Source organism: Vitis riparia, chromosome 1 (assembly GCF_004353265.1).
Source record: "Vitis riparia cultivar Riparia Gloire de Montpellier isolate 1030 chromosome 1, EGFV_Vit.rip_1.0, whole genome shotgun sequence".
In the NCBI taxonomy this organism is placed as follows: Eukaryota; Viridiplantae; Streptophyta; class Magnoliopsida; order Vitales; family Vitaceae; genus Vitis; species Vitis riparia.
The window spans coordinates 542,185-568,710 of record NC_048431.1 but is presented as its reverse complement, the minus strand read 5'-3'; the positions used below and the strand labels follow the sequence as shown (position 1 = coordinate 568,710).

General features: G+C 35.6%; 4 protein-coding genes across 6 annotated transcripts; 1 reads left to right on the top strand and 3 right to left on the bottom strand.

Moving 5' to 3' along the window:
- The first annotated feature begins 1,023 nt into the window (after positions 1-1,023).
- LOC117925043 (probable WRKY transcription factor 57) lies at positions 1,024-6,008 on the top strand. Of its 2 annotated transcripts, XR_004652930.1 has the most exons (5): positions 1,024-1,644; positions 2,838-2,981; positions 3,363-3,748; positions 4,510-4,604; positions 5,540-6,008. XR_004652930.1 is itself a non-coding variant. In XM_034843858.1 (4 exons), the coding sequence occupies exons 1-3, from the start codon at positions 1,244-1,246 to the stop codon at positions 3,733-3,735; spliced, it is 918 nt and encodes a 305-aa protein (XP_034699749.1). In that variant the 5' UTR covers positions 1,026-1,243; the 3' UTR covers positions 3,736-3,748; positions 5,540-6,008. The 2 variants fall into 2 exon arrangements, 1 of the variants encoding a protein (XP_034699749.1); XM_034843858.1 differs by lacking the exon at positions 4,510-4,604 and having other exon boundaries at positions 1,026-1,644.
- A 6,331-nt stretch (positions 6,009-12,339) lies between these two features.
- On the bottom strand, positions 12,340-15,076 carry LOC117911482. The gene has a single exon (XM_034825883.1). The coding sequence runs from the start codon at positions 14,417-14,419 to the stop codon at positions 12,854-12,856; it is 1,566 nt and encodes a 521-aa protein (XP_034681774.1). The 5' UTR covers positions 14,420-15,076; the 3' UTR covers positions 12,340-12,853.
- Positions 15,077-16,894: 1,818 nt separating this feature from the next.
- On the bottom strand, positions 16,895-21,128 carry LOC117919437. 2 transcript variants are annotated; one of them, XM_034836645.1, is made up of 3 exons: positions 20,769-21,128; positions 19,231-19,381; positions 16,895-18,734 (listed from the first exon to the last, which is right to left on the bottom strand). In XM_034836645.1, the coding sequence occupies exons 2-3, from the start codon at positions 19,373-19,375 to the stop codon at positions 17,227-17,229; spliced, it is 1,653 nt and encodes a 550-aa protein (XP_034692536.1). In that variant the 5' UTR covers positions 19,376-19,381; positions 20,769-21,128; the 3' UTR covers positions 16,895-17,226. The 2 variants fall into 2 exon arrangements, with proteins under 2 accessions (XP_034692536.1, XP_034692544.1); XM_034836653.1 differs by having other exon boundaries at positions 16,895-18,698.
- A 1,476-nt stretch (positions 21,129-22,604) lies between these two features.
- On the bottom strand, positions 22,605-25,191 carry LOC117917961 (UDP-glucose 6-dehydrogenase 3). The gene is made up of 2 exons (XM_034834456.1): positions 25,054-25,191; positions 22,605-24,435 (listed from the first exon to the last, which is right to left on the bottom strand). The coding sequence occupies exon 2, from the start codon at positions 24,420-24,422 to the stop codon at positions 22,980-22,982; it is 1,443 nt and encodes a 480-aa protein (XP_034690347.1). The 5' UTR covers positions 24,423-24,435; positions 25,054-25,191; the 3' UTR covers positions 22,605-22,979.
- Between the last annotated feature and the right edge of the window lie 1,335 nt (positions 25,192-26,526).

Here is a 26,526-nt window from a genome sequence, read left to right as displayed (position 1 = left end):
AATTCATCATAAAAATGTATGAAATAGTAAATGTTGGTTTTCATATACTCCCATTTTTTAATTTTAAAATTATAAAATAATATAATTTTATATAAAATACAAAAACTTATAAATTTACATGAAAAAAAAAAATTAATTATCATATTTACTTTACATAAAATAAAAAATAACAAATGTATTCAAAGTCAGATGAATATAACAAAGTTATCGTATTCTTTCTCGATATGATACCTAAATCATATATAAATATCTATGAATTATCGAATATTAAATATATGGATTGTTTTTCTAGCATCACAAACATGTGACAAATTAAAAATTTTCTATATCAAGGGTATTTATAGGGTATTGAAAAACTTCTTTTTTGTACCTCGTAAAAAAAATGTAATTCAATCACAAATCATCGTATCATTCATATAAAAAAAACAAAAAAAAAAAAACTTGACTTGGCCATGTAAACATCAAATTGATTGAGGTATTTTATTTTATTTTTTAAAAAATTAAAAATACAATTATTAGTGATTCTTTAAATAGGCCAAACCAAAGATATAAAACGCAATTTTTAGATACAAATGTTGGGATTTCTCTGTCGAAATAAAATGTTGAGACAGAAATAGACTAATGAGCTATGATTTTTATATAATAATTTAAGAAAAAAAAAAAAAAAACCTCTATTCACGTGTATAGATGTCCAGGCAAACTACAGAGTAACTTGGAGGTGGATCGATATTTAGGTTTTTTTAAAAAACTAATAATAATAATATTATTATTATATAAAACTCTGTAGCATGGAAAAACAAAAGTATGTGGTAAAGTGGTCGGAAAAAAATATCAGAGAACTGGGCACACTTTTAAAGATGCGCGTGGGGACGCTCTCGCTCATCCATACTCAATCAAATACCAGCCTATCCCCCGTGCTCTCTCTCTTTCTCTCTCTATTTCAGAGGTTGGCGGCCCCAAATTTTATTTTCTTTTCTTTTATCTCCTTTTTCCCTTCTTTTTTTTCTCTTTCATTTTTCTCTCTATTATTCCTCTTTAGAGTGTATTTCTTTCTCTCTCTATATCTACAGGACAAAGCCTTCAAGGCTGTTGAAAAAAGTTCTATATCCTACGCGTCCTCTCCAAAAACCCTAGCTTTGCTTCTCTCTCCGCGTGCTCGCCGTGAATTCTCTTTCAATTCTCGCTGGAATTGGAGAATCCTCTCCAATTCTCCATGCCTCCGCTGTAGATCGTCGCAGGAGCCATGGACGATAACGACAATCCCGATCCGGGAAACGACTTCTCCGGAGACTCGAGCTGGACACTGGGAGCTGAGTCCGACAGTGTCTACTTCTTCGGCAGTGATAGGGAGAGCAGTATTCTGAGCGAGTTTGGGTGGAATCTGCAGCCGGAGGAGGCTCACCACCGGAGTCTCAAGCCGGAGAGGTTCGGCGACGTGGAGCGGATCGAGAGTTCAGATTTGGCGGGAAGGTTGCCGTTGGCAGAGAGCAGCGGTTTGGAGTGTTCAGCCGCGGCAGCGCAAATCGGATCGGCGGAGAAAGCTGGTGACGCGTCGACGTCGAATCCGTCTGTGTCTTCGAGCTCCAGCGAGGATCCGCCGGAGAAGTCGACGGGGTCCGGCGGCGGGAAGCCTCCTGAAATACCGTGAGTGGGCGTTTCACGGACTCCATGTTGTCCGCGTGATTAAATCGTAATTAACTGCTTTTTCCATGGGCAAAATAAAATTCCGTCAACTAAAAGAAAGTCCAAAAAGAAGAAATAAATTAAAATAAAGAAAAATAAAACCGAATGCCATTTCGTGTCCGTACGCTCCATAAACGTCAAATTCTAAACGCAAGTCGGCAAGTGGTGGCGCTACACAAATTCCGTCTAATAGAGGGGCCTCTCTGCAATTTATCAAATCCTTCGTCTCCGCCGTCATTGCGGCGGGAGTGGCGTGCAGTGCAGCGACCTTTTTCGTTTCAGCGAATAATCGGAGTCTTCCTTTTGAAAAACAACCCCTAGATTTTTTCCCCTTTGCTTATGAGCACCTGCACTCAAATTATTTGCTTTTTATTCTGCTGTTTCTTATGATCTATTTCCAGAAGTAAAGCTGTTTGGTTATGAGCATGAAAGTCATTTCCTCTACCTCAAAATTCACTCCTCGCATCATGTATATTCTCTTCCACCATCTCCAACTGTTATATCATCTTCATTTTATTCTCATTCCATGTGATGAAGATTTTTCACTTCATTTTATAATATTACTTACAATTAATGCATGCCGGCACTTTTTAAAATTCTGTAAATATTCTGCCAGTATACTGATTCCTCTCCTCCTTTCTCTCTCTCTCTCTCTCTCTCTCTCTTTTTAAGGTGTGTAGAACCCAATGGGCGCGGTGTCTCAATGCTGTGAAAACCCTATGAAATGATCAAGTTTTTATGCCTTGTACAACAATGCATTAATGGATTCGTTACACCTATTTATTACAATGGTTGGAGAACAGATATTTGATATGATTGTTGCTTTTCCACATATTTGATTTCATTTTGTCTATCAATTATACATAGGATCGACATCCTTCTTTGTTTTCTGGCCTTCTTGTTCTTGTTCTTGTTTTGATAGAACACCTCAATGCCTACATCCTTGGATACTTCTCTTTTCTGTAACATTGTCAATTATGATAGAATTGACTTAATTTCAATTCAATGATAAAATTTCTAGAATTTACCTTTAGTCGCTTTGGAATCACTAAAAATTTCAATTGGAAATACTTGTGACAAATGTTCGTTAATACAGTTGTCTTATAGTAAAGATTTAGTTTTGATTTGATAATTTTTGGTGAAATATTCTGTAGGAGTAAGGGGCGGAAGAAGGGGCAAAAGCGAATTAGGCAGCCGCGCTTTGCGTTTATGACCAAGAGTGAAGTTGATCATCTTGAAGACGGTTATCGCTGGCGGAAGTATGGACAAAAGGCTGTTAAAAATAGTCCTTTTCCTAGGTTTGTGACTTCTTTAATTTAATTTAGCTTCTGTAGCTCAACAACTGTTACAGTCAATTTCAGCAATTCAACCAATTTCTTGCATGACAGTTTGTGGGTCTTCTTGATATGCCCAAAACCATAAGCAGTTCGCAAAATCGTTACATAAAATCAAACTGATTGAACGTATATTTTAACCTTTATTTTTATTCTATAGATTAATGATTTATTTTTCCATGGCATATTAAAGTCTGGATTGTTTTATATGCCTAGATTAATCACCTTTTTTGGCTGCATTCTGGGATTTCTTGGGTTGGAAAAAAAATCATTGTTAGCTAGTTATATAGCAGATAAATTGGATTTGTATTGAAAAAAGATTAATTTTATTTATACATTTTGCAGGAGCTATTACCGGTGCACAAACAGCAAATGCACGGTGAAGAAAAGAGTTGAACGCTCCTCGGAGGATCCCAGCATCGTAATCACTACATATGAAGGCCAACACTGTCATCATACAGTTGGATTCCCCCGCGGTGGAGTCATTAGTCAAGAGGTTACCTTTGATGGCCGTATGACCCCTCCATTAACATCACACTTTTATTATCCAGATATGTCGTTCCACCGTGAAGGTTCTCATAGTGGTAGCATGGCACAGTCACACCAAGTCCCAGCCCAAGCTAGAGAAGCACGCGCACTGGCTGAGCCAAGCCCACAGCTTCCCACTGATGAAGGACTGCTTGGGGACATGGTGCCTCCTGGAATGCGCAATGGATGAAGAGAAAAAGACGGTATAGACTCGCTCACTTGACTTCTGTAATTCATGCCCATTATTTGAATTATGTGAATACAAATTATTTGGATATGTTATAGTCAAAATCCAATCTAGAAAGATCGAACTACCCTCTTTTCATATGAGTCCATAAGCCTTGTTTGACTTTGTGTTGAACTTGAGAATCTTTAGCAGATAATTAATAATGACATTCCGCGATAAACCCAACGAACCCAAGTTGAATTACCATCTTTCATTATCCACGAATAAGTTGAAATCCTTGGAAAAATACCATTTTTCATCCCTTTTAGGAAGGACAAAACTTTGGAAAAGGGGAAATGATTTAAAGGAAAGTTTTCACACACAGCAAGTGGCCTGTGAAACGTATAATTTCTTGGTGGGTTGAATAGTCATACTCAGGTCTAGGATTGAAAGGTAAATTAACATCTCGCATTTATCCCAACATGCCCACATCATTTAGCAAGTGATCTTGTCCTAGATTTTGGTTCATTGAATCAAGGCTTTTGGTATTTACACTTTTTTAGCTCATTGCATTATCATAAGTGGCTCTGCATGCCTAACTTCCTTAATGTAAAATAAAGTATCCACCGAATGATGAAATATTATATTTTGATCAATATCTCAGTGAGGCCCTACACGTGTTCTGAGTGGTTTGATGGGCAATTTAGTTAAGATCCGTATATATTATTTTTATGATCAGAGTGCTTATTTTTAGTTCATCAATGGCTTGTTTACTTTTATCCAATTAAGGAATTTCAGCTTCTGCATGTGTGGACAACACTGACTAGTCTCAAATTGTGGTGAGATGCCCTTGACATGTAACCCCACTGGCGATCACCCCACTTGCATGAATGGTACGTCTATGTTGACTGGCCCTAACCTGCCCCGAAACGATTTATATATGAGAAATGAAATCCCAATTTGATCCGTAAACCTACATAGTTGGTGATTGAATCATATGTTGTCTTGTTTGTGATGTATACTGTATGTTTCCTTGTTTCTCTCGACCATGCATCATCATTAATTACTGAAAGCATGTAGTTCTTGTAGGATTTAGTGCTCTTAGATTGCCTTTTATCCTGATTATTTTCCACTTTGTAATGCTTTCTCATCTAGTATATATACATTCAAATTCAAAGAACTTCCATATAAACATGTGGTTGGAATTGACTTAAATGGATGATGATTTCTAGTAACCCCCACTAGAATGCTTTGGAACTATTCCATATAAATGGCCTTTTTTATAACTATAAAACCTAAAAAGCGCATTAAAGTCAGTAGACTCTGAACTTATATGGCATGAAAGAATTCAGGAGTTATATCTAGTTATTCAGAAAGGGATTTGTTATTTAGTTAAAATTGCCTTTTTTTTATATATATATTTCATAAGGTAGCTGTTAAACTTGAGGGGAACCCATGTGGTGGTACCACTATATCTAGAAGAATATCATCTGCAACCCAGGTCAAAGATCATCATCAAAATGATTCTCCTCAGTAGTAAAAACCATTATTCTGAGGTGACACCAAAGATTTGGGTTCACATCATTGTGCACCATACACATACAACTCACCCGATGTCCAGTCCAAAAAGAAAATGGAAAACCCCCAATGGCTCGTGTCAGATGGGGTGGCCCCACGCGGCCACTCCATGGATGCCTTGTATCTCATGCCAAGCTACCTATCTAACTAAATATCGAGCTCTATTCAACTTGATAATTAAACCATTATTTCAATTTACTACTGATACCATGTTGGGTTGATTTCATTATGCTACTCTGAATGTGCACAGGCCATGCAGTAGTGCCGAGACTAGAGCCTATGGATTCAACTCTGTACGGAACATTTTGTAAGGAAGCCATGAAGCCATCCCAAGCCAGAAGTGATCCCTTTTTACTCCATATCACATACACCTATATGTACCAAGCATTGAGCACAAGGTCGACACTTTCATTGCTTGGATACATACATCTCAAACAATCATTTTGTACGAGGATTAATATATATATATATATATATATATATATATATATGTATGTAAATATATACGTAGTAACATATATAGTTATCGTCCATCGCCTTTACCACTGCGGATCCTTATTTCGTTTCACCTTTAGGTTGGCTGGCAGCTCCAACTTTAGAAACAGTAGAACGATCGGTCTTTGATTGATTCCTTCACCATATTGTTGTTAATTGACTTTCCTATGATTAACTTTGTAGAAGACCCAGAATTCAGAACACTACTTCTCTCTTCTTCTTCTTCTTCTTCTTCTTCCTTTTTTTTTTTTTATCTTTCTTAGTTCTCTTCATGGGTCGTACGTGACTGAAAATTTTGGAAATGAGAAAGAAGTAAAGAAGAAAGAAAAAGAGAGAGAAAAAGAAAGAGAGAAGAAAAGACAATGAATTGTGGGGAGTTGGTGGGTGGTCTCAGCGTCTCAGAAGCGTGGAATTCGATGTTGCTTCAGAGGCAGCCGACATGGCTTTTTTTTACATTTCTTTGCCCCTTTTTTTTCATGGTTTCACCTCGACATGATGCTGCTTTCACCGCTCGCTTTTTCTCTAAACAATAAATGAAAAGTGTCATGCTCCACTGGTCTCTTTTTCCAGACGTACAGTGGACGGTGACCTGATCTCAAATTTACTTCTTTAGGAGTCTTCTGAGTTATTCTACTGTAAATTTCAGCATTGAAGACTTCTCCTCAATTTTACAATTTTGATGTGTCTACAAACACCCACTTACTAAAATGTAACTTAGATACTAATATCAAAATACCAAAAAAAAAAAAAAAAATTATTTCTTAAGCCATGTTTTAATATTATATTTGGTCCTTAAAAATTATTAAGCCTATATTTAATATTTGAAAATTATTAAGAAAGGAAAAATAGTTAAAGGGAAGCAGAAAAGCACTCAGAAAAAGAGGAAAATTGTTAAAGATTTTTTTTTGTTTTTTTTTTTTTCGAATTAAAAGTGAGGGAAGATGAAGAAAATACTATATAATTTAGTTTTCTTTCCTTTTAACTTTTTTAAAATCAAATAAAATAAACTTATAAATTTTATTTATTTATTTTCTTCATAATTTTTCATCTCCGTTTTCTTTCTCTTGAGGTGCCTTGAAATTAAATATAAAGAGAAATTTTTTTAGGAAAATACCATTTTCTTATATTTAATATTTCTTTGCAAGTTTTTTTTTTTTTTTTCAAACTTTTCTATGGATAAAATGATAATTTTTTTCTTTCCTTTGAAACAAAAAATTTTGCATGAACTTTTCAAGAACCAAGCTAGAACTTTGATGGTACTATACTTTATAATAATCTTTTAGGAAGCAAAACATCACGTAACCAAATCACTTTTGATGGTACCATACTTCACAACAATTGTTGTTTATAACCATAAAAAAAAAAAAAAAAAAAAAACCATGAAGAAGATGGTTAAAATAATATTACAGTTAGAACTTTTCTTTTAGGAATTACGTTAGCCAATTTGAGGAATATTCATGTGGTATGTGAGATCATAAGAATGGGTTGAAATCACAGATCAATTTATTTGAAAATTTAAGAAATCAAATTGATAGATTTAAACCATTGTATACATTCCTTTCTTTTTCTTTTTCTTTTTTTTTATCTTTTCTTGGTATATTAATAGTTTGTTTGAGAATATTTTTTAAAACAAATTTACTCTAAATGTTAATTTATTTTCAAAACAAATTCTCAAAAATTGATTTTTCATTAAAAATTTATTAAACTAGAAAACTGTTTTAAAACTAATTTCTAAACGGGCTTTAATTGCTCTTACCTAAAATTTGGTATTCATTATATAATTTGAGATTCTAGTTGGCTCTTTATGCAATAGTAGGCCCTATGTCTAGCAATAGTGGGGAGCTGAGTTATTTGCAATCAAGCTGTCACAACTCACAAGAGATAACTTCTCCTCTTTTTTTTTTCTTTTTTTTTTTTAAGTTTTAGTGCTATAACTTTAACAGAAATATTAATATTATTTTATAAATATAAAATAACTCCATGCATAATCAAAATAGAGCTTTTAAGAAAAGTAACATATTAGTCTTTATTTTTGTAAGTGATAAGCTCTTCTCACTAAATTCATTAAATTATTTTAAGATATTTTTTTATATTTGAGTTGGGAAGTGTTTTCAGACAATGCCCTAATTGAATTAGGGAAGGACAAGTATACGGAGGTGGGGAAGGGATGGGTGACGTATGATATGAGCAGGCTTTCATTCCTATATGCACCCCCCCTCTATTCAAATTTTGTACCACCTGACTCCCTCCCTTGGGGACAATGACCATTGAAAATTGACCTAACCTGGATAAAGTGAAATTTTGATAGAAACTAAACGAAATTAATGCATGTACGCCCACTACCATTAATGATTCCATATTTATCTCCCGCTTCAGACAAAAAAATCAAAACCATTTGGGTTTCTCAACCAACTCACTAAAATGAGACAAATAATAATAATTATTATTAAATATAAAAATAACATGACTCAAATATATAAGTGACATGTGTGACTATTAAAGGGATATCATTTAAAAATGTGTTTGATGTACGATGGCTTAGTAGACTAGGTCACTAGAGAGAGGATTTAATTTTGACACTAATCAAAATTTTATTAAAATGTTACAAAAAGGACAAATGTATTTGCAGTGGGGAAATGAATTCCATAAAGTCGGTGATGCATTAATTTATGAGTATTGGAGAATCAATTTGGTGTCATATAACCACTTTTTCTGGGACTTCTAAAATATCTCCTTTCCATTCTCATGGAAAAGTTGAAGAATCTCTTTTCACACCACTTTTCATGAATTGAGCTCTAAACAAGCACTTTTCCTCTCATCTAAGGTTTATTTGTTAAATAACTTCTCAAGGTGTAGGTTTAAAAATATTTTAATTAAGAAAAACACTTTGAGATAGCGTTTATTTTTTAATTGAATAGAAAAAATTAAAATTTTATTTTTTATATTTAATTGAAAATAACCCATTAATATAATAAATCGATTAACTTTAATTATATCGATTGACATTAATATTTGACTTTTTTTATTTAGTAAAAAGAAATACATTACTTAAGTTAAAAAACTATTTTAAGCGTTTTTTAATCTTATTTTTCTTTTTAAAATATTTTTTATATTTTTAGTTATTACAAAAAAGATATTAAAAGTATCTTAAATTTATTTTATAAAATAATATTTTTTTTAAACCAAATTTGTAGAAAACCATTTTTAATAAAAAAATTTGTGAATTATATTTTATAAGTTAAAACTATTTTATATTTTAAAAATTAAAACATAAAAATATATGTTTTAAAAATAGTTTACAAGCAAACTCATATATTTTCCCCAAATAACTCAAAGCAAATTTTTTTATTCTTTTTTAATAAAAGTATTTTACAGACAATATTGAACAATAATAGAAATTACTTCAATATTGTTAAAATGAGAAGAAGTGGAAAATCGCCACGCCTTTCCCTTAATTTTTTTCTATTTTCCAGTTATCTTATTTTCTCTAATTTTCAATTTTTTTAAGGAAAATGTTATTTTTATTATATAATTTAAAATTTTAAAATAACTATAAAAAAATTGTAGATATAGGAAGCGCGTGGAATACTACACTTTCACAAGTGGGGTATTTTTTGGTGTAATCAGAAGGCAACCAATGAGAATCGCACACGTGCCGTGAACCGTTCGCCTGGCTCAGCGCCGTACTTTTAGCTGACAGAAAAAGGCGCCGCTTTATCCGGCCGCTTCATTCGATCGAGATCTCACCACCATTTCCTCGCCGATTCCTCGTTCGACAGGACCGTTTGGCAGTTAACGTCTGCTTTTCCTCATTCCCTCTCATTATCCTCGTTTTTTTCTCGTTATCCTCATTTTCAATAATGCTATTGACCCGAATTCCTGAAAAAAAAAAAAAATTTAATTCAAATTACTGTCGAAATTTATTTTTTATTAAAAAAATATTAGTTTTTATATCCATTTATAATAATTTAAAACGTTGGTATAAAAATAAAAAATTATTACTCAAAAGTTATTTTCTATACAATATTTTTCTATGAAATTAAATTTTATATTCTAAATGAGTTTGGAATGGTAGTGAATTATTGAAAAGTGCTTTGATTATGAGTTGGTGTTCCAATAAAGCGAGTTTGAGATTGAGGGTTGAATTGATAAGAAAAAGCGTTGAGTGGTGGTAATGGAGCCAACAATGAATGGATAGACACTTAATTTGAACCACATCCTCCTCATCCTACTGATTGGATTAAAAAAAAAATATTATTAGTTAGTCAGCTGATGTTGTATGTGTAACTCCCGCCTCATTGCTTTATACCTTATACATAGTTTTATTACCTTGTATTTTTTAATTTTATTTTTATAAAAAATTCTATCTGTATGAATGCATCCACAAAATCAAACCATCAATATTCTCATGGAAATTCATATTTTCATCATCGAGTTGATGAAGCCTTAACCCAGGCCCAATTTGACCATATAGGTTGGGTTGAGATATCTCAAATCAGGCTGAAGTTAGATTGGGCCCAACTCGCTCACACTACAGCCATGGCCCATGTACAGGCCCAAGCTTAACAGTCTAGTCTAACAAATTGATCCTTGGAAGCCCAAGCTTCCCAAGTAGTTTCCTCATGTTGATAAATTATTGCAGGTTGGGCCACCTACAGGCCCAGTATCAATTGGAACACCCCTGTCTGATTCTCATACCCATTCCATCTAAATTTAATCATTTAATTTGAATGATCTTGATTAAAAAGTTCAGCATTTTCTTTTTATATATAAAACGTGGAGTTTGGCACTATAAAACCCAACCCCGACATGGGATGTTAACCGATCCGATTACACTTCCCAAACACGTCTTATTGGGGATGGAGGAAGACAGGTGCCCCCAAAAAACTCATCCGAACGTAAGCCAGGCCTAAACCCCCTGGACCCCTCTGGGCCAAGACCAGGTCTTAAAGAACAGGGCCCAGAGAGAGAACAAGCCCCATGTCATCAGACCACAGATAATGTTTTATGAATCTACATTTGCATTTAGGCATTGTTGAGGAGCATCTCCAGAAAGTGATGTTTCAAAAATAGATGTATCCAAAACCAGTGACTTCAGTCTGATTCCATCTTCCAATTTCTTGGCTCCAACCTAGGTTTCATTAATCTTTAGACCCATCATTTTGTTCGGGATTATCGGGCGGGACCTGTGTTTAAGAATAATTTAAATAGTTAAAAACATTGGTAGGGCCTAATGGACCGACATGATGATCGGATCACACAGAACAGGGTACCTAATCTGGATCAAAATATTTAACCCTCTTTTCGGAAAAGCAAACTACAGTTGACCAGAATTTTTCAAGGCACCCTAATCAACCCTAATCAGTGTTAGCAGTCATATTCCTTTTTCTAGCTTTTGGGAAAAGTTGTTTCAAGTCCCAGCCACTTGAGCTGAGTGAAAACAAAGAGATAGAACAAAGCAAGAGAGACAATGTGACTTTTTGTAGTGTTTCCCATCACATTTTTACAGTCTAGAATTCCATGAAACACACAGCTGCATGACTCCAATAATCCTCTACCAGACTGCCAGACTACCAGACTACCAAACGAAAGTTGGATGGTTCGGGTTTAATCAACGATTTAACATTGCTAAGTCTCTTGAACAGGGTGAGTGAGTGAGCTTTGTCTAACTAAAGTGCAACCATTTCATCGAAGTAAACCAGTCTATTCAAGCAAAAGTTGCTCGTTGCTTCTCTATTCACTCCAATGACAGCTTAAAGTGGTCCTCAGAATAGAACGGCAAAAAATAAATCAGTAAAGGACACGGCGTGATGACTAAAGAGACGAATTTTGCCAGAGTGTCAACTAAAGGGGGAAAAGGGATTAACAAAGAGGGGGAGAGAGCAATAAGATGTATTGTCATGTGTAATGGTTGGTGACTATACAACCAACTTGAGCTCACACTCCATGTTGAATAATACAAATAGTTTCAGGTTTATCGGCTTTTTTTTCCCCATGATTCCACACACTAATCATCCCTCCCCAATCTTCAAACTTAAAGCACCCCAACTACTTGATATTTCCCATTTCAACGAGAAGGGGCCCAATTAGTTGTTCTTTTTTTTGTCGGGATAGGGACTAAAATTCTAAACAGGGAAGTGTTGATGATAACACAACTGTTTCACAAAGAGGATTCAGCTTCCTAACAAGCCCTTGATCCTCTTTCTGCTGAATGACTTCCTCATGGGCGCCAGCCAGCCAGCCACTGTTTTGACCCCAAAATCTGCAAACTCGGTTCAAGGATGCAGTATCAATAACTGATCCATGAGAGAGCAGTTCTACTTCCTAGCACGTTTTTAGGTGAGAACTGTGTGCAGTAGTGAAAGGGTGTCATGTCTTTCAACCCCATAGGCCATGTTTCCCTAATAATCGTCAGTAGTCTTATCTTGAGCTGTCAAGCATATATGAAAAACAAATAAGAATGAAAACATGAGATCTTGGGAATGTAGTTTCAAAACAAAACTTATCATCAGAACCAGAAAATTTCAACTTCTAACAAGAAAAGCAGGCAGAAAATGAGAAAAACACTTCAATAGTCACACACAAACTTAGAAACACATAAAAGATTGAATTGAAAAAAGGGACTAAAAGTGAAACTAGAAGCCCTTGTTCCTTGAAACTGCAATATAAACAGAGCCTGCACAATATAGATGCCCTAATTCAGTGTCTTCACAAGGCTGCTCAATTCCTTAAAAATGTTGTATTTGAGACGAAACATAAAAGCTCAGTTATCACATCAAGTTTCAGGGTGGAACACGTCAAAAGAACTTGAAATTCCTGAACAAAAGATGGAAACAAAGAATAATTTCCAAGGGCAAGCAAAACTGCTTCTTGCAGTAGGATCAGCAGATGGAGAAGTTACCTCTGGAAGACATTCTTGGATCTGGGGAGAAAATAGAAATAAAAAAACATCAAGGAACTTGACTGTACACTCTTGCATCTCCATGGAACCATATCCACCAAAAAATTCAGTCACAAATCAGACCCACCAGCAACTCATGATAGCTGCTAGCTGCTGTCTGCAAGCAACCTATGATATCATGAACCCAACATGCTCATTAGCTTCTTCCTCAATAGGAGCAGGAAGATTAAGATCAATGAGACCAGGAATCTCAAGAGGCTCTTGCTTGATTACTAAAGTCCTACTGTTTTCGTCTTCACAAACTCCTACAAAATGGGACTTCTTATGACCACCTAAAGCTTGTCCTGATCGGAAAATTTTGAAGCAGATTGGGCACATGTGCCCATTGCTTTTCCTTGACCCGATCTTTTTCTCAGCTTTGCCAGACAAATCCTGAGCAATTGGGGTTTTTCCACTGCCAAATCGAGCTAGCTTCTTATGGGGTGTAGGGCCAGGGCAAGTATCAGTCTCTATGCTGTTCTCAATGCTCTCATAGTTCGATGAATTGCATCCTTCCACCCTTTTATGGTTGGCTCTGTGACCCCCAAGAGCCTGGTGAGAGTGAAAGGTCTTGTTACAAGTCAGACATTGATACTTGCTTCTCTTCCGAACATTCTCTTCTGAGTAAGAATCATTCTTTCTCTTACTCAAATCGTACTCCACTGAAGCTCTATTCACTCGATCATATCCTTCTTGTTTGAGCAGACCCTTTCCCAATTCAGTTTTCACACATTTGGGTCTCTTCAAATCCTTCCCCAATCCAGCTTTCATACATTTGAGTCTCTTTAAACCCTTCCCAGATTCAGCACCAAACACATCAAACCCAGATCCATCTTCCAGTTTAAGCTCCAGAGATTCAACATTCCTGAAAATCCCATCCACAGAAACATCTGATTCAACCCTCTGGGCTCCATTCATAAAATACCCAGAATCAGAATTCTCAAACGGACCAGCCTCAGAGTCCAAAACAGCAGATTTTGACTTCCCATCCCCTAATTTCTTCTTCTCCACAATCTCATCACCATCAGAAACACAATTCATATCTTCTCCCCTACTAATTCTCATATCAATAGAGGATGATTTGGCCTCTAAGACCACAGAATTGTTGTCTGAAGAATACACAAGCGAATTCAAACCACCCCAATGCCCAGAATCCCTAGACAGCATCATCAAACAAATAGCCAACTCTTGCTGCTCTTGCTCAGTGTCAGAAACAGATGGAGAAGGGTAAACAGCAAGAGTCCTGTTAAAATTCGTCCTTTTCGACCTCTTTCGCCTATCCATTACTGGTTTCTGGCTAGCATTGGTCCAAGAATGATCTTCCAAATTGCTTGAAAGTCTCTCCTTCTCAGAGTGACAAGCCATGTGACCACAAAGAGCTTTCAAAGACTGAAACACTTTACCACATTCTTTACAAACATTCTCTTGCTGTGAACCACTCCTTGAATTAGCCAGCCTCCATGTTTTCTTAGGGTTCTCTCTGAGACCGTATGCAGAATGCCCACCACCTTCAAACCCTGACTCCTTCTTGCTGCTTCTCCCACCATTCAAAGATGAAATTTTCTTTCTCTCTGCAGCTTCAGCTGAATTCCCAATCATATGAGACCTCATGTGACCCCCCAAGGACTTCCCAGAAGGGTACCTCTTGTTGCAGAGCTTGCACACATGCTTCGTCTTCTGATCTTCCTCCTCCATAGATGGACTCAATCAACGAGAGTTCAAAACCAAACTCACCCAGTAAACAAGAACCCAGATCAGAGAACCCAATGCGAGCTCAAGCCTCCCAAACAATGCTACATTTCTTGACCTACAAGACCCAAATGGCGAAGAAACAGAGGAACCCAGAAACAGACCCGGATCCAAAACCTCAAATCTGGCAAGCAGGACTCAAAACAGATCATAAAGTTTCCCTCTTTGCACAACTCCCAGACGAGAATCAACTATTGGGATGTGACAGTTTTGTAAAGTACAAGATCCAACCCACCAAAAAGAGCCCTTCAGAATTCCCCATATCTACACGCTCTCAAACCAAACCTTCCCAAAATCAAAAGGGGTTTGCAAGGCAAAATCAAGATTTGCAGAAATGGGTCACACCCCCAAGCTGAAGGAGAGTCAGAATCAATCGGGCTACCTATCTCCACTTTCTCTCTCTCTTGGCCTGGCTGTGTTGTAGTTGGAGGAGAATTCCATGCATGGAAGCAAAGATTAATAAGGGAAGGAAAAGGATAGAAAGCACGTGTAGTCAAGTGAGAATATTTCGCTGTTACATTGGACGGTCAGGATTTGTGGGGTTGTAAGGATCCCAATGTGTGTGATCTGTGTACTGGCTTCTACTCCATGAGTACCATGTAGAAGCATATACAATACTGAAACAACTCCATCCCACCATGACCTTCCTTTTTGTCTTTGCTTCACCTCAGCACTCAGCCCACAACACCAGCCCCTGCCATCTTCCATGCCCCCAACCGTTTTTCCCCTTCACCCCTCCTCATTTCCTCTCTCTACCTTGGGATAAAAAAATAAAAAAAACTCACAACCCGGTTTTGCTTTTAGAAACGAAATTGAAAGAAAAAGATTCTGAATATGGTTTATGATTAAATTGAGTATATGATTTTATGTTTAACCTTTTCAATCTTAGACTTCAATATTTATAACCAAATTTAGATTATTAAATTAATTGAACTTAGATGCAAAGATATGGGACTTGGACCTTTACTTTTCTACACATATATACCCAAAAGCCTTAAATTTAAATAATTTAATAAATGACTAAATTTGGGGCATCAATGGACCAATATTAGTTTTCAATAGTGTTAAGAAATAATTGTTGGATATCATTAAAAAGACATAAAAACCGTAAGGGTTTTGGAAAGTACCAAAGGGTTGAAAACATAGCCAGTTGGTCCATGAAATTAATTGATTTTTGGGGTTCATTTTACCTAACAACCCCACTGTTTTCTTCCTTGATTGAGTAAACCCACCTTTCTGGTTCAAAACCGATATGCTTTTCTAATACGCAATGCTTTATTTTTTTTATTCATTATTATTATTATTATTAATGTGGGTTTTCTTTCATATTCTTCTTCATATTTGATTTTTTTAATTTTTTTTTTAGGATTTAATTTAATTAAGTGGGTAAACCATGGAAATGGTATATTAGCCACCTGTCTTTCTCATGTGTCTTGGGGTGGAGGACACACTAGAGGCTTTGGTGGCAACGTGTCACCTACAGTCAAGCTGACTCGGACCATTCTTCTCTCTTTTTGCTTTTTTTTTTTTTTTTTTTGAATTATTTTTGGGTGTTTATCGTGTTGTTGTTGAACACCCAATGGCCCAACAAACAGACTTAAAAAATTATTGTATCCCTTTCTAAGCATTGGCGTCAATGATGAGAAGAAAAATTAATGGAAAGTATATGATACACTGAATGTAGGGCTAGGAGAGGATTGGGTCAACAATTAAACCCACTCCCTCTAAAGTTCATCCCCATATTTAAATACTTAATCTCCAATCTTAGATGACATTTAACTTCTGTATTTAATAGTAAAAGACTATTCTTTACAATTTCAATTATTGTTGAACCATACGCTTTGGCTTCTACTAGGAGAAGCTTATTTAATAATTGTATTGAAAAATAACATTTTCATCCCTTCATATTTAATAAAATAAATCTATGCACACCAATATCAAAATTGCTTTATAAAATAAAGGAAAATTTTAGCATTACCAAATTTTTAATATCAGTAATTAGATTTTAGTATATAATTTATAACACTGACGTTGAAGATGAAATATATTTTTGGTAACCTAATCATATTCTTACTTTATGTGGGCCGGCATCCGACAGGATACCATCTAATTTAATTTTTTAACAAATTGAGGGGCATTTATTCACATTTATGTTGTGAGTCCGATTCATGGAAGTAGATCCATAAAGCTACAGGCCATGAATAAGATTCAGTCTTTTCATAGATTCATGTCCATCTCATGCTGTAACTCCAGTCATGAGAGGCATGTGGCCCTTAGTGCCATTACTCATTAGGACCATAACTCAGCTCAGCTGTCAACACAATTCATGGTTTCTCATCAGTCCTCTTCTATGTATGTTGTTCACTCTTGACTTTGCACAAAATAATTTTTGAGAAGACACCAAGACAAATACAAGGCACATACATGTCTCTACTATAAAGGGTAGAGATTCTTTTCTTCATTTCTCATCTTTGTGAAGATCTATCGACAAAAAGCAAGCATTTAAGCTATTTTCATGTATCGCCCAGATAAAGGTTTAGAAGAGAATTATAAACAACAGTTGTCATATCCCCATATTCCTGTAAAAATCAACAAGTCTAATAGATTCACAAAGGGAAAGGGACATTTGTGGGGAAAACTGGAACGGCCCCACCTGCCAAAGTCTTGATTATCAGGAGCTTCGCAGTGATCAGGGCTGCCATGAATGTCCAAGATAGACACAGAGAAACAGGGGAGGATTGGCTCAGGGAGCCTTAGCTGATGCTTTTGTCGTCCTTTGTCTTGCTATTCGGTGTGCCTAGTCCAAAAATCTCTTCAATCATATTGCATGTGGGCAGGAGATCAACGCCATTTATGGAACCTGTCCAGTACCTGCCATCCCAAACTTTGGTTTCAGAGGGCTCCAATAAATATCCTGGGTCTACCCTGGTGCTGGACCCATCATCGTCACCATGAAAGGATTTTTGCTGGGTAATCCTAGCTCCACTTTCTTGAACAGAAGCCTCCGGATCCGCAGGAGCACAAGGGTTGGCAACATTGGGTTGGCACTCAAAAGACATGCATGAGTCATCTTGGACACCGAAATCCTCCCCATTGCTATCTGGTACCTTATCCATGTTCCGAGATACAGGATCAAACATGTTGCAATCAAGCAACTTCCCATTATGCGCCATGCCATCCTCTTTGGTGGCACCTTGCTTGTCATCTCCAAAACCACCATCGCCGTCAAAATCACTGTCGTCCTTGTCATCATCTTCTTCATCGTCATCGTCGTCATCATCGTTGTCGTCGTCTTCTTCATGAGGTTCCTCTTCATGATATGCGTGATTATGTTGATCAGAAAGAGATTCTATGCCAGAATCATCTTCTTCTTCTGCAGTTCCAACTTCATTTAAGCTTCTATTATTTCCATGCCATTCATCATCATCGCTGTCGATGTACAAGAAGTTGGATCTGTTTTGGGCAGCCCGCTGCCGAAGCATAAAGACATTGAAATAATAGCTGACAAGTTCCTGCTTGGCTCGATATGAGAATGTTGCAGAGAGATGTTCCCAAAAATTCTGACCCAATGATGCGGGATGTGAGAAAACAACCTCATGAAAAGCCTGTTCTTCTTCTTCATGCCATTTAAGTGCCACCTCTTCTCCCATGTCACAAAATCCTAACTCCGTGAATTTTTCCTGTCCAAGGGTTTTTCTTAGTTTCTCTCGTGCTTCCATTACATGTTGCCGCACGCATCTGATAGAATCATTATCCAGGCAGCCACAATCTGTTCTGCCATCTCCAGTCTTGACACCATTTTCAGCAGACAAATTTTCTTCAGGCATTGGAATGACACAAGTTCCCATCCACCTTTCTTCATTTTCACCATCAACAGTTTGGTCTGAAACCATTGACTGTGATGAGGAAATGTAGCGATTAGAGGTCTCTAACTTATCTAATCTGTTTTTGACTTTCTGCAGGCTCCATACTGGAACATTTGCTTGATGATCTGGTCCAACAGCAACTTGTCTTCTAGGAGAACAATCCAACAAAGAAGAATATATATCCTCAAACTGTGCTACTGTTCTCCGTGGGAGGTAGGATTCAAAATATTCTGGAGAGAGGGATGAGTAAGCAGCTGCCACAGACCTACCATCTTCCTCACTTGAACCATTGCATGACAAGGGAGCGCTGATCTCAAACCCTTTGTCATCTAAAACTGAGACTCCATTTTCAACCCCCTCTGTACCACATTGAAACTTATAAAAGCTGCATTCATCTTCACATATATAAAACAAGATCATTCATAAATCAGTAAGTAGACAGATTGGTCAGGTTCACAACAGACCCATTTTGATCAGGTGTCTAAAACCATCCAATCAACTTAAATTTCTACTTTTCTATTTATTTCATAGTTGTTTGCTTCAACTGGGAAGTATGCAAAAAAAAAAAAAAAAAAATCTTATTATTGTCAATAAGCTCATGCCTTACAAATCTGTCCAATTTCAGGAGAAAAGCCTATATAAATTTCCCCTTAAATCCTTCTATTGCTTTCCCAGACACTTCCAATTTCAAAAGAAGGAAGATTGACATTTAACTTAAAAACCATCCCCACCAAATAAATGATTACAAGAAAAGTGAAATTTATGCACACAAAATGTGCCAACCAGAGAAAATACATGTCTATCACCAAGAAGATAATCAATAGCAAGATTCCAAGAAACCTATTAAATGAGGCGTAAGCATTAATGACGACAAAACAAACAATATTCTACCTGAAATATCAGGTTTCTGAGGGGCATCTTTACATGGAACAATTTCTCCAAAGGAGGCCAGCTTATCACTAGACTCAACACATTTCATGTTCTTAAAAGGAAGCTCCTGAAACTCCTCATTTTCAAAAGACCGTTTGAGTCCCATCTTAACCTGCAAAACAAACAATTAAGAGCTAAGAAACCAATTAGAAGAGAGAAGTGCATGCAATTTAGATTTTGATGCATCAAGCCCTCCATATGTACAGTATGCAATCAGAAAAGGTGTTTACTGATCTATACTTTGCCCAAAAGTAAATGGTAACCAACATATCTAACAAAAAAAAGATTAAGTACTCTTCAGGGTAATGTGTTAACCCTTCATAAGGCACATGCATGAGGTGTTAAGACCTAAACATGTGCCGTTTATCTAAAATGAAAATCTTTTAGAACCATAAAAGCCAGTGAAGAATAGGAAGGAGAAAATATGGACATATTTATTATCATCAACTAATTAAAAAGATATTAACAAATATGAACATCCAAATCCACGAGAGTCAGTCGTAGACACATGAGCAACGGCTCACATGCTTCCTTCCAAAACTACTTATAAATCACTTGTATTATATAAAATAAAACAACAGGCAATATACGATTTGGCTTTTATACAGTGAACCTCATCCAAACAAACATATTAGGAAGCAAAATTAAGCAACCTGATGTTGGTTGGAGAAATCAACAACATGAAACAGAAAAAACACAGAGAAATCAATATATGACAAGTAATATCAAAACTATGGCTCATAGAAAAGCGACCTTAAAAAACCAAGAAAACACTGCATGAGTTAAATGTGATAAAGAAAGTGCCTGCAAGTAAATGATTCATTTCTTAATATGTTATCCTAAATTCAGTCACTATGTGCATTCAAGTCTGTCATAACCCACGTCAAAATGCGTAATAAGTCTATCATAGATTAGCCATTTCCCGAAAGCCAATAACTCCCATGCATTACTAATGTCCAAAAACTCTCCCATGTACGTATAATTACTGTATACACAACCAAAAGCACACCACCTCCCTATCCAAATACTACACCATCATTCAACAACCTATACCTATATCAAATTTGCATAACAAGGCTAGGTTAAGCATTGTTTGGCATTACTTGGTTAGAGGATTTTATAACTGTTCTTTAACTGTATAACCTGATTAGTTGAAACCGTCCTCAATAATGAAAAGCTAACAGAACTTATTTAAAGCATGAAAGTAGCATTTTATTTATGTATTTTTTGTTTTATAATAATAATAATAATATTAACGTGCTTTTATTCCTCCAAAGTTATATTAAAATAAATAAATAAATAAACCCCATTAAAAACTAAATCCCTAATCCTAAATACCAAAACAAGAAATTAATTTCTCAAGAATATGTTTCCCCAATGAAATTCATACACAATATGCAAAATTCGAAATTTACGTCAAACCCTAACCCTAGATTCTCAAAATCACATGTGAAAACCACAAAATCAACAACGAACAAAGGGCAAAGATCGAAACGTACCAAAACCCTAAGAAATTTATATCGAATTAAAGTTTGTACACCTCGAAACCCTAAAGCTCGACAGATCTTAAAAATCAACCAAATTTGAACCAAATAGGAGAGGGTAACAAAAATATAATGAAATTCGATGCCAAATACACCACGGATCAAGGCGATCTGAGGATTGGGAACTGAGATTCGAAACCCTAACCCAGATGAGGTCAAGTCAACGGCAGAAAGTAAAAGAGGGATCAATCGATAGAGGAAAACGAGAATTGAACGGATCAATCGTTGATCTGAAAATCAAATCAAGAAGACGAACAGAATCGGACTTTGATCGAAAGAGGATATGAGAAGGGAAGACCATGGAGGGTGAAGATACGGTTCGTGCTTTTTGTATACATCGGTTCGCAAATGCGAACCGGCTCTGAATAACCTAAGCCGGCTCTAAAATTACTTAAACCGGACCGGTTCAGAATAGGTAATTACATTAACGTCCACGATAAAGTTTGATTCTGTATTTGGCGGCTCGCAATTTTTTTCCCATAAATGATCAAAATTTGACCCATTATGCTAAATTGACATTAATTAAAAATATTTTTATAAAATTTGAATGTAATTTTTATTAAAAAATTACCATAAAATTTTGATTTAAATCTGATTTCTATTAGCATAAAACTAGAAAAAAAAAATTATGTAATCTAATAAGAGAAATTCTAATAACAACTATTAAGAAAAAATAGGCTGATTATGTAGAACTCGTTGACATGGTTTTTAAAAATAGGATACAAAAGTTTAATTATTTCTTAAAATATTTTACAAAAAAATGTGAAAATTTTAATATTTTTTATTTTTTAAAGTTTTTATTTTAAATTATACTAAATAAATAAATTTCATATTTTTTTATTATTTATTTTTATAAAAGCGATTTTCATTTATATGTATTTAAAAAATGGAAAGATAAAAAAAAAAAAAATTAACCTCACTTATCTTTAAGCTTTGAAACCCAAAGTGGGATATGTACATTATTGACCTTCAAAAGATTTTTATAGTTTTAAAACGTATGTATAAAAGTAGCTTGAGTTCGTAAAAAAATATATCGTTAAAGACTTTTTCAATAAAATAAGGAAATACTTCTACCTATATTTAAAAAAAAAAAATTATGAACCAGCCATGAATCTTTTATTAAAATGGATACATAATTTTCAAGCAAATTCTTTAAGATTTAATATATAGATAACAAGCTTAGGTAGTAAGCGTGGAAAAGTAAGGGCATTTTGATAATTTATTAAACAATTTTTAAAAATTAATATTTTAATAGCTTTATTTTCAAAGATAAGGATTTGTTTAAAAATATGTTTAAAAATAATTTTCAAAAACAGTTTTTAAGAACAATTTTCAAAAATATTCTCAAACTTGTTTTCTATTTCTAATATTTTTTATGTAATTATTTTTTAAAACACAGTTAAGAAACTAACTCAAAACAATTAATATATTATCAAAATAACACAAAATTATTTTTAAAAGCAGTTCCACCCTTGAAAACAAGTGGAAGGTTGTTCCCACAAGAAAGTCTAACCCTCTGTCCAAGCAGTGATCAGAATCATTGCTATACATTAGGTCCATTCCCACTCCATTGCATGGGCAGCCAGGTTGACCTGATAAGTCAAGTAGACTCTCTAAAGGTAGTGATCATTCCCCTAACATTAGGCTCACTTCCAAGTTCCACCCCCGTAATGATTCATCCCACAAACTAACAAAGGGTCCATACCCTTCTCACCATCATTGACCAATGACCATTACTCAAGATCAAATAAAAGTAATAGCATGAATGAAATTACATCACATATAGTACGGTTTTTCCAGGAAACAATCCATAATCTTCATTCTTCTGCTGAGAAAATTTTCTGGATGTATAAATGATATTGGTGGGGTAAACAGAGAAAATGGATACATAATCTTCTGACTTATGATTTATTACATTGGAACAAAGTTAACAACAAATTCAGGCTATCTATTAGCTAGACAGAGATTCAGACACCAGTGTGTCATGGAATCCATTATACAAAGTAAAGCTTAAGAAACAGAGCCCCGGAACTAGAAGAAATATAAGGCAAAATGGAAGGAAAAATGATATAGGATGATCAAACTTCATACTTCTCTCAGATATGGATTCTAAACCCTCAACCAGCCCCATGGCACACCAGATTGTGTGCTTCTCCTTCTGGGTCTTTATGCCACAGCGGGCATGTCCTTGAGCCATGCATCCAATGGCTTACCAATGGAGTAAACGATGAATCCGATTTCCCTCAGTTTCTCTGCATCCACAACGTTCCGCCCATCAAAGACGAATGCGGGTTTCTGCATGTTGTCATAGATCTTCTTGTAATCAAGGGACTTGAACTCATCCCACTCGGTCAGGATGCAGATTCCATGGGCATCCTTTGTAGCAGTATAGGCATCCCAGACCACACTGACTTGCTTCACAGAGGTGGGGCTCAAGGGTTGAAGATGAATTGGATGGTCCCAATCAAACTTCTTCATTGCAAGATCCCTCTGAATCTGCTCCCCTGAAACCTGAGGGTCATATATGCTCAAATGGGCTTTGTCACCCAACAGCCCCTTGCACACATCAATGGCTGGGGTCTCCCTTGTGTCACCAGTGTCCTTCTTGAAGGCAAAGCCTAGAATGGCGATCTTCTTGCCAGAGACTGTGTTAAACATTGAGGAAACCACCCGGTTAACAAAGCGGGTCTTCTGGTAGTCATTCACCTTAATGACCTGTTTCCAGTAGTTTGCTACCTCAGGAAGCCCATTGCACTCACAGATATATACCAAGTTCAAGATATCCTTCTGGAAGCAGGAGCCACCGAAACCAACACTGGCGTTCAGGAACTTGGGCCCAATTCTTGTGTCCTTACCAACAGCATGAGACACTTCAGTGACATCTGCGCCAGTGGCCTCACAGAGAGCTGACATGGCATTAACCGAAGAGATCCTCTGTGCCAAAAAGGCATTGGCAGCGAGCTTTGAGAGCTCAGCAGACCAAAGATTGGTGCAAATAATACGCTCCACAGGGACCCAATGGGCATATACATCTCTCAGTGCCTTGATTGCCTTCTGACCCTCAGGTGTCTCCCTACCTCCTATGAGGACCCGATCTGGATTGAAAAGATCCTGAATTGCAGTTCCCTCAGCAAGGAATTCTGGGTTGGATAGAATCTGGAAGTTGATCCCCTTGCTGTTGTGGGTCAGAATTTTTTCTATGGCCTCAGCTGTCTTCACAGGGACTGTCGATTTCTCAACAACAATTTTATCAGACTTGGATACATCGGCAATCATTCGAGCAGCGCTCTCCCAATAAGTCAGATCAGCTGCCTTGCCAGCTCCAAGCCCCTGAGTTTTAGTTGGTGTGTTGACTGAAACAAACACTATGTCTGCCTCAGAAACATGCTTCTCCACATCTGTGGAGAAGAAAAGGTTCTTCCCTCTACACTGCTTCACCACCTCATCAAGGCCTGGCTCATAGATAGGCAATTGATCACTGTTCCAGGCATTGATCCTGCCTACAGAGATGTCGACAACCGCCACTTCGATATCCGGGCACTTGAGGGCAATCACAGCCATGGTTGGGCCCCCCACATAGCCAGCCCCAATGCAACAAATCTTCACCATCTTTGTTTCTTACCAACACCCTGAAACACAACAATTTGAACATAATTTTCAGATTCATCTTCTCTGATTCAAGAAAACAAGCACAGTACCAGGGTCTAGGTCCCTGGGAAGATTCATGCTAGCTTGTGTTCTTTGTCATCAAGAATTAACAGATCTTGAAAACTAATTACAATAGTGACTCGATCAAGTGTCTTCCATTCAAAAACAATTCTCAGAAAGTAAATATTCTCTAACAACATGATGGGTATTCATTAAATCTTGATTTTGGCCTTACTTGAAAACAAACAAAAGAAAATTCAAACAAGCTGCATGCATACAGAGAGAAAGAGATCGGATCTACAAATCCCAATGTCTGAAGTACCTTTGGGATGGAACAGATCCAGAGCTCTTAGCAGAATAAAAGGATTGCTTAATTTAAATTACAAATCCGGCTGAATCAACCCACAAACACCATGCAGGAAAGATTAAAATAAATAAATAAAAAAAAATCCCAGCTACCAAGCACAGCCAGCCATCAGATCCAGATCTTTTCATTCATAATATCAAAGACCCAGAAAATCCCATGAACAAAAGATAAAAAATTTACAGGAAACGAAACCAAAAGAGGCATGTACGTGAAGATGAGAAATACCAACACCCTTGAGATGGGTTCGTGGGAATTGTTTGGGGAGAGAGAAAGATGAGAGAGAGAGAGAGGGGGCGGAAGAAAATGAAGGTGGTGAGAAGGGAGAGAGCTTCTTGTGGCGAAGAATGTGGGGATCTGATGATCTCAGCCTTGAATTTATAGCCATTCTTGCTCAAATGTCAGATTTGAACGAAGGCGGAAAAGAGAGAGGGAACAAGGAAGAATATTCAACACGTTTTCAATTTTTCCATGCCACGTCATCATCATTTTCTCACTCGTCCCAACCGACACCCATCAAAATATTCATTTTAATAACATTTTTTCCTTTTAAAAAATAAAAGTAGTTATGATTATGGTTAAATTATAAATAAAAAATCAAATGAAAATATCATGGAAGTTATTTTGATGAGGAAAAATAATATAAAAGAAAAAAAAATCAAATGAAGGCAGAATATTTTATGATATTAACACGCCCTATAAATCTTTTTAAATCTTTTTTATTTTTTTTTCACTTGTATTTTTTCTCTCTATTGAATCAAATATTCATTAAAAAAATAATATTAATATCATAATTTTTTTATTAAATATAAAATAGAAACTAATAAAAACAAAGATTCTATAAAGCAAAAGTTTATTGAGACAAAAATTATTAAAGAAAATTAAAAGAAAAATATACTCAAAAAAATGAAAAATGTTAAAGAATTTTTCCTTTGGTTTTCTTAAATAAAAAATAAAAAATAAAAAATTTGGAAAACATGCATTGCATTTTTTTTTTCTCAACTTACCAAAAACATTCAAATAGGAAAAAAAACTTTATAATTTTTTCTTATTTTTCTTTTTCCTTATATACAATTTTTGTATTTCCTTTCTCTCAAATTCTTTGAAAATAAACACTATATTTAGATTTAGGAAATACTACGAAAATAAAAAAAAATGTTAAGAAAAATAAATTTTTCAAAATCATGTTTGATTTTACTATTATAAAAATCAAATATAATTAAAATGTATATATTTTTAAATTATTTAATTTGATTATAATAGAGAGATAAGTAAAATGGGTTTAAAATATATATATATATATATATATATATATATATATATATATATATATATATATATATATATATATATTTTCACTTTTTTGTTTTTTATTTTATTTTTTTTATATTTTTTCTTTAATTTTTTGAGAACCAAACATACTCAGATGGGGGAATTTAATAATACAAAAGAGACACTATAAAATCATAAATGTAAAAGTCAAATAAATAAATAAAAAACCACTTGGGAATCTTAAGAAAAAAAGGAAGCATTAATCATAGAGTTTGTTCCAAAAGAACGGTGGGCACATGGAGGGAAGAAGAGAAGAGATGAAGTGAAATGAAAGGCATGAACAATTGAGTGAAGAAGAAGTTGGTTACAACTTACAACTTACAGACCCTATTCCAAAGAAAGGTGCCAAAACAACTAACCACTTTATAA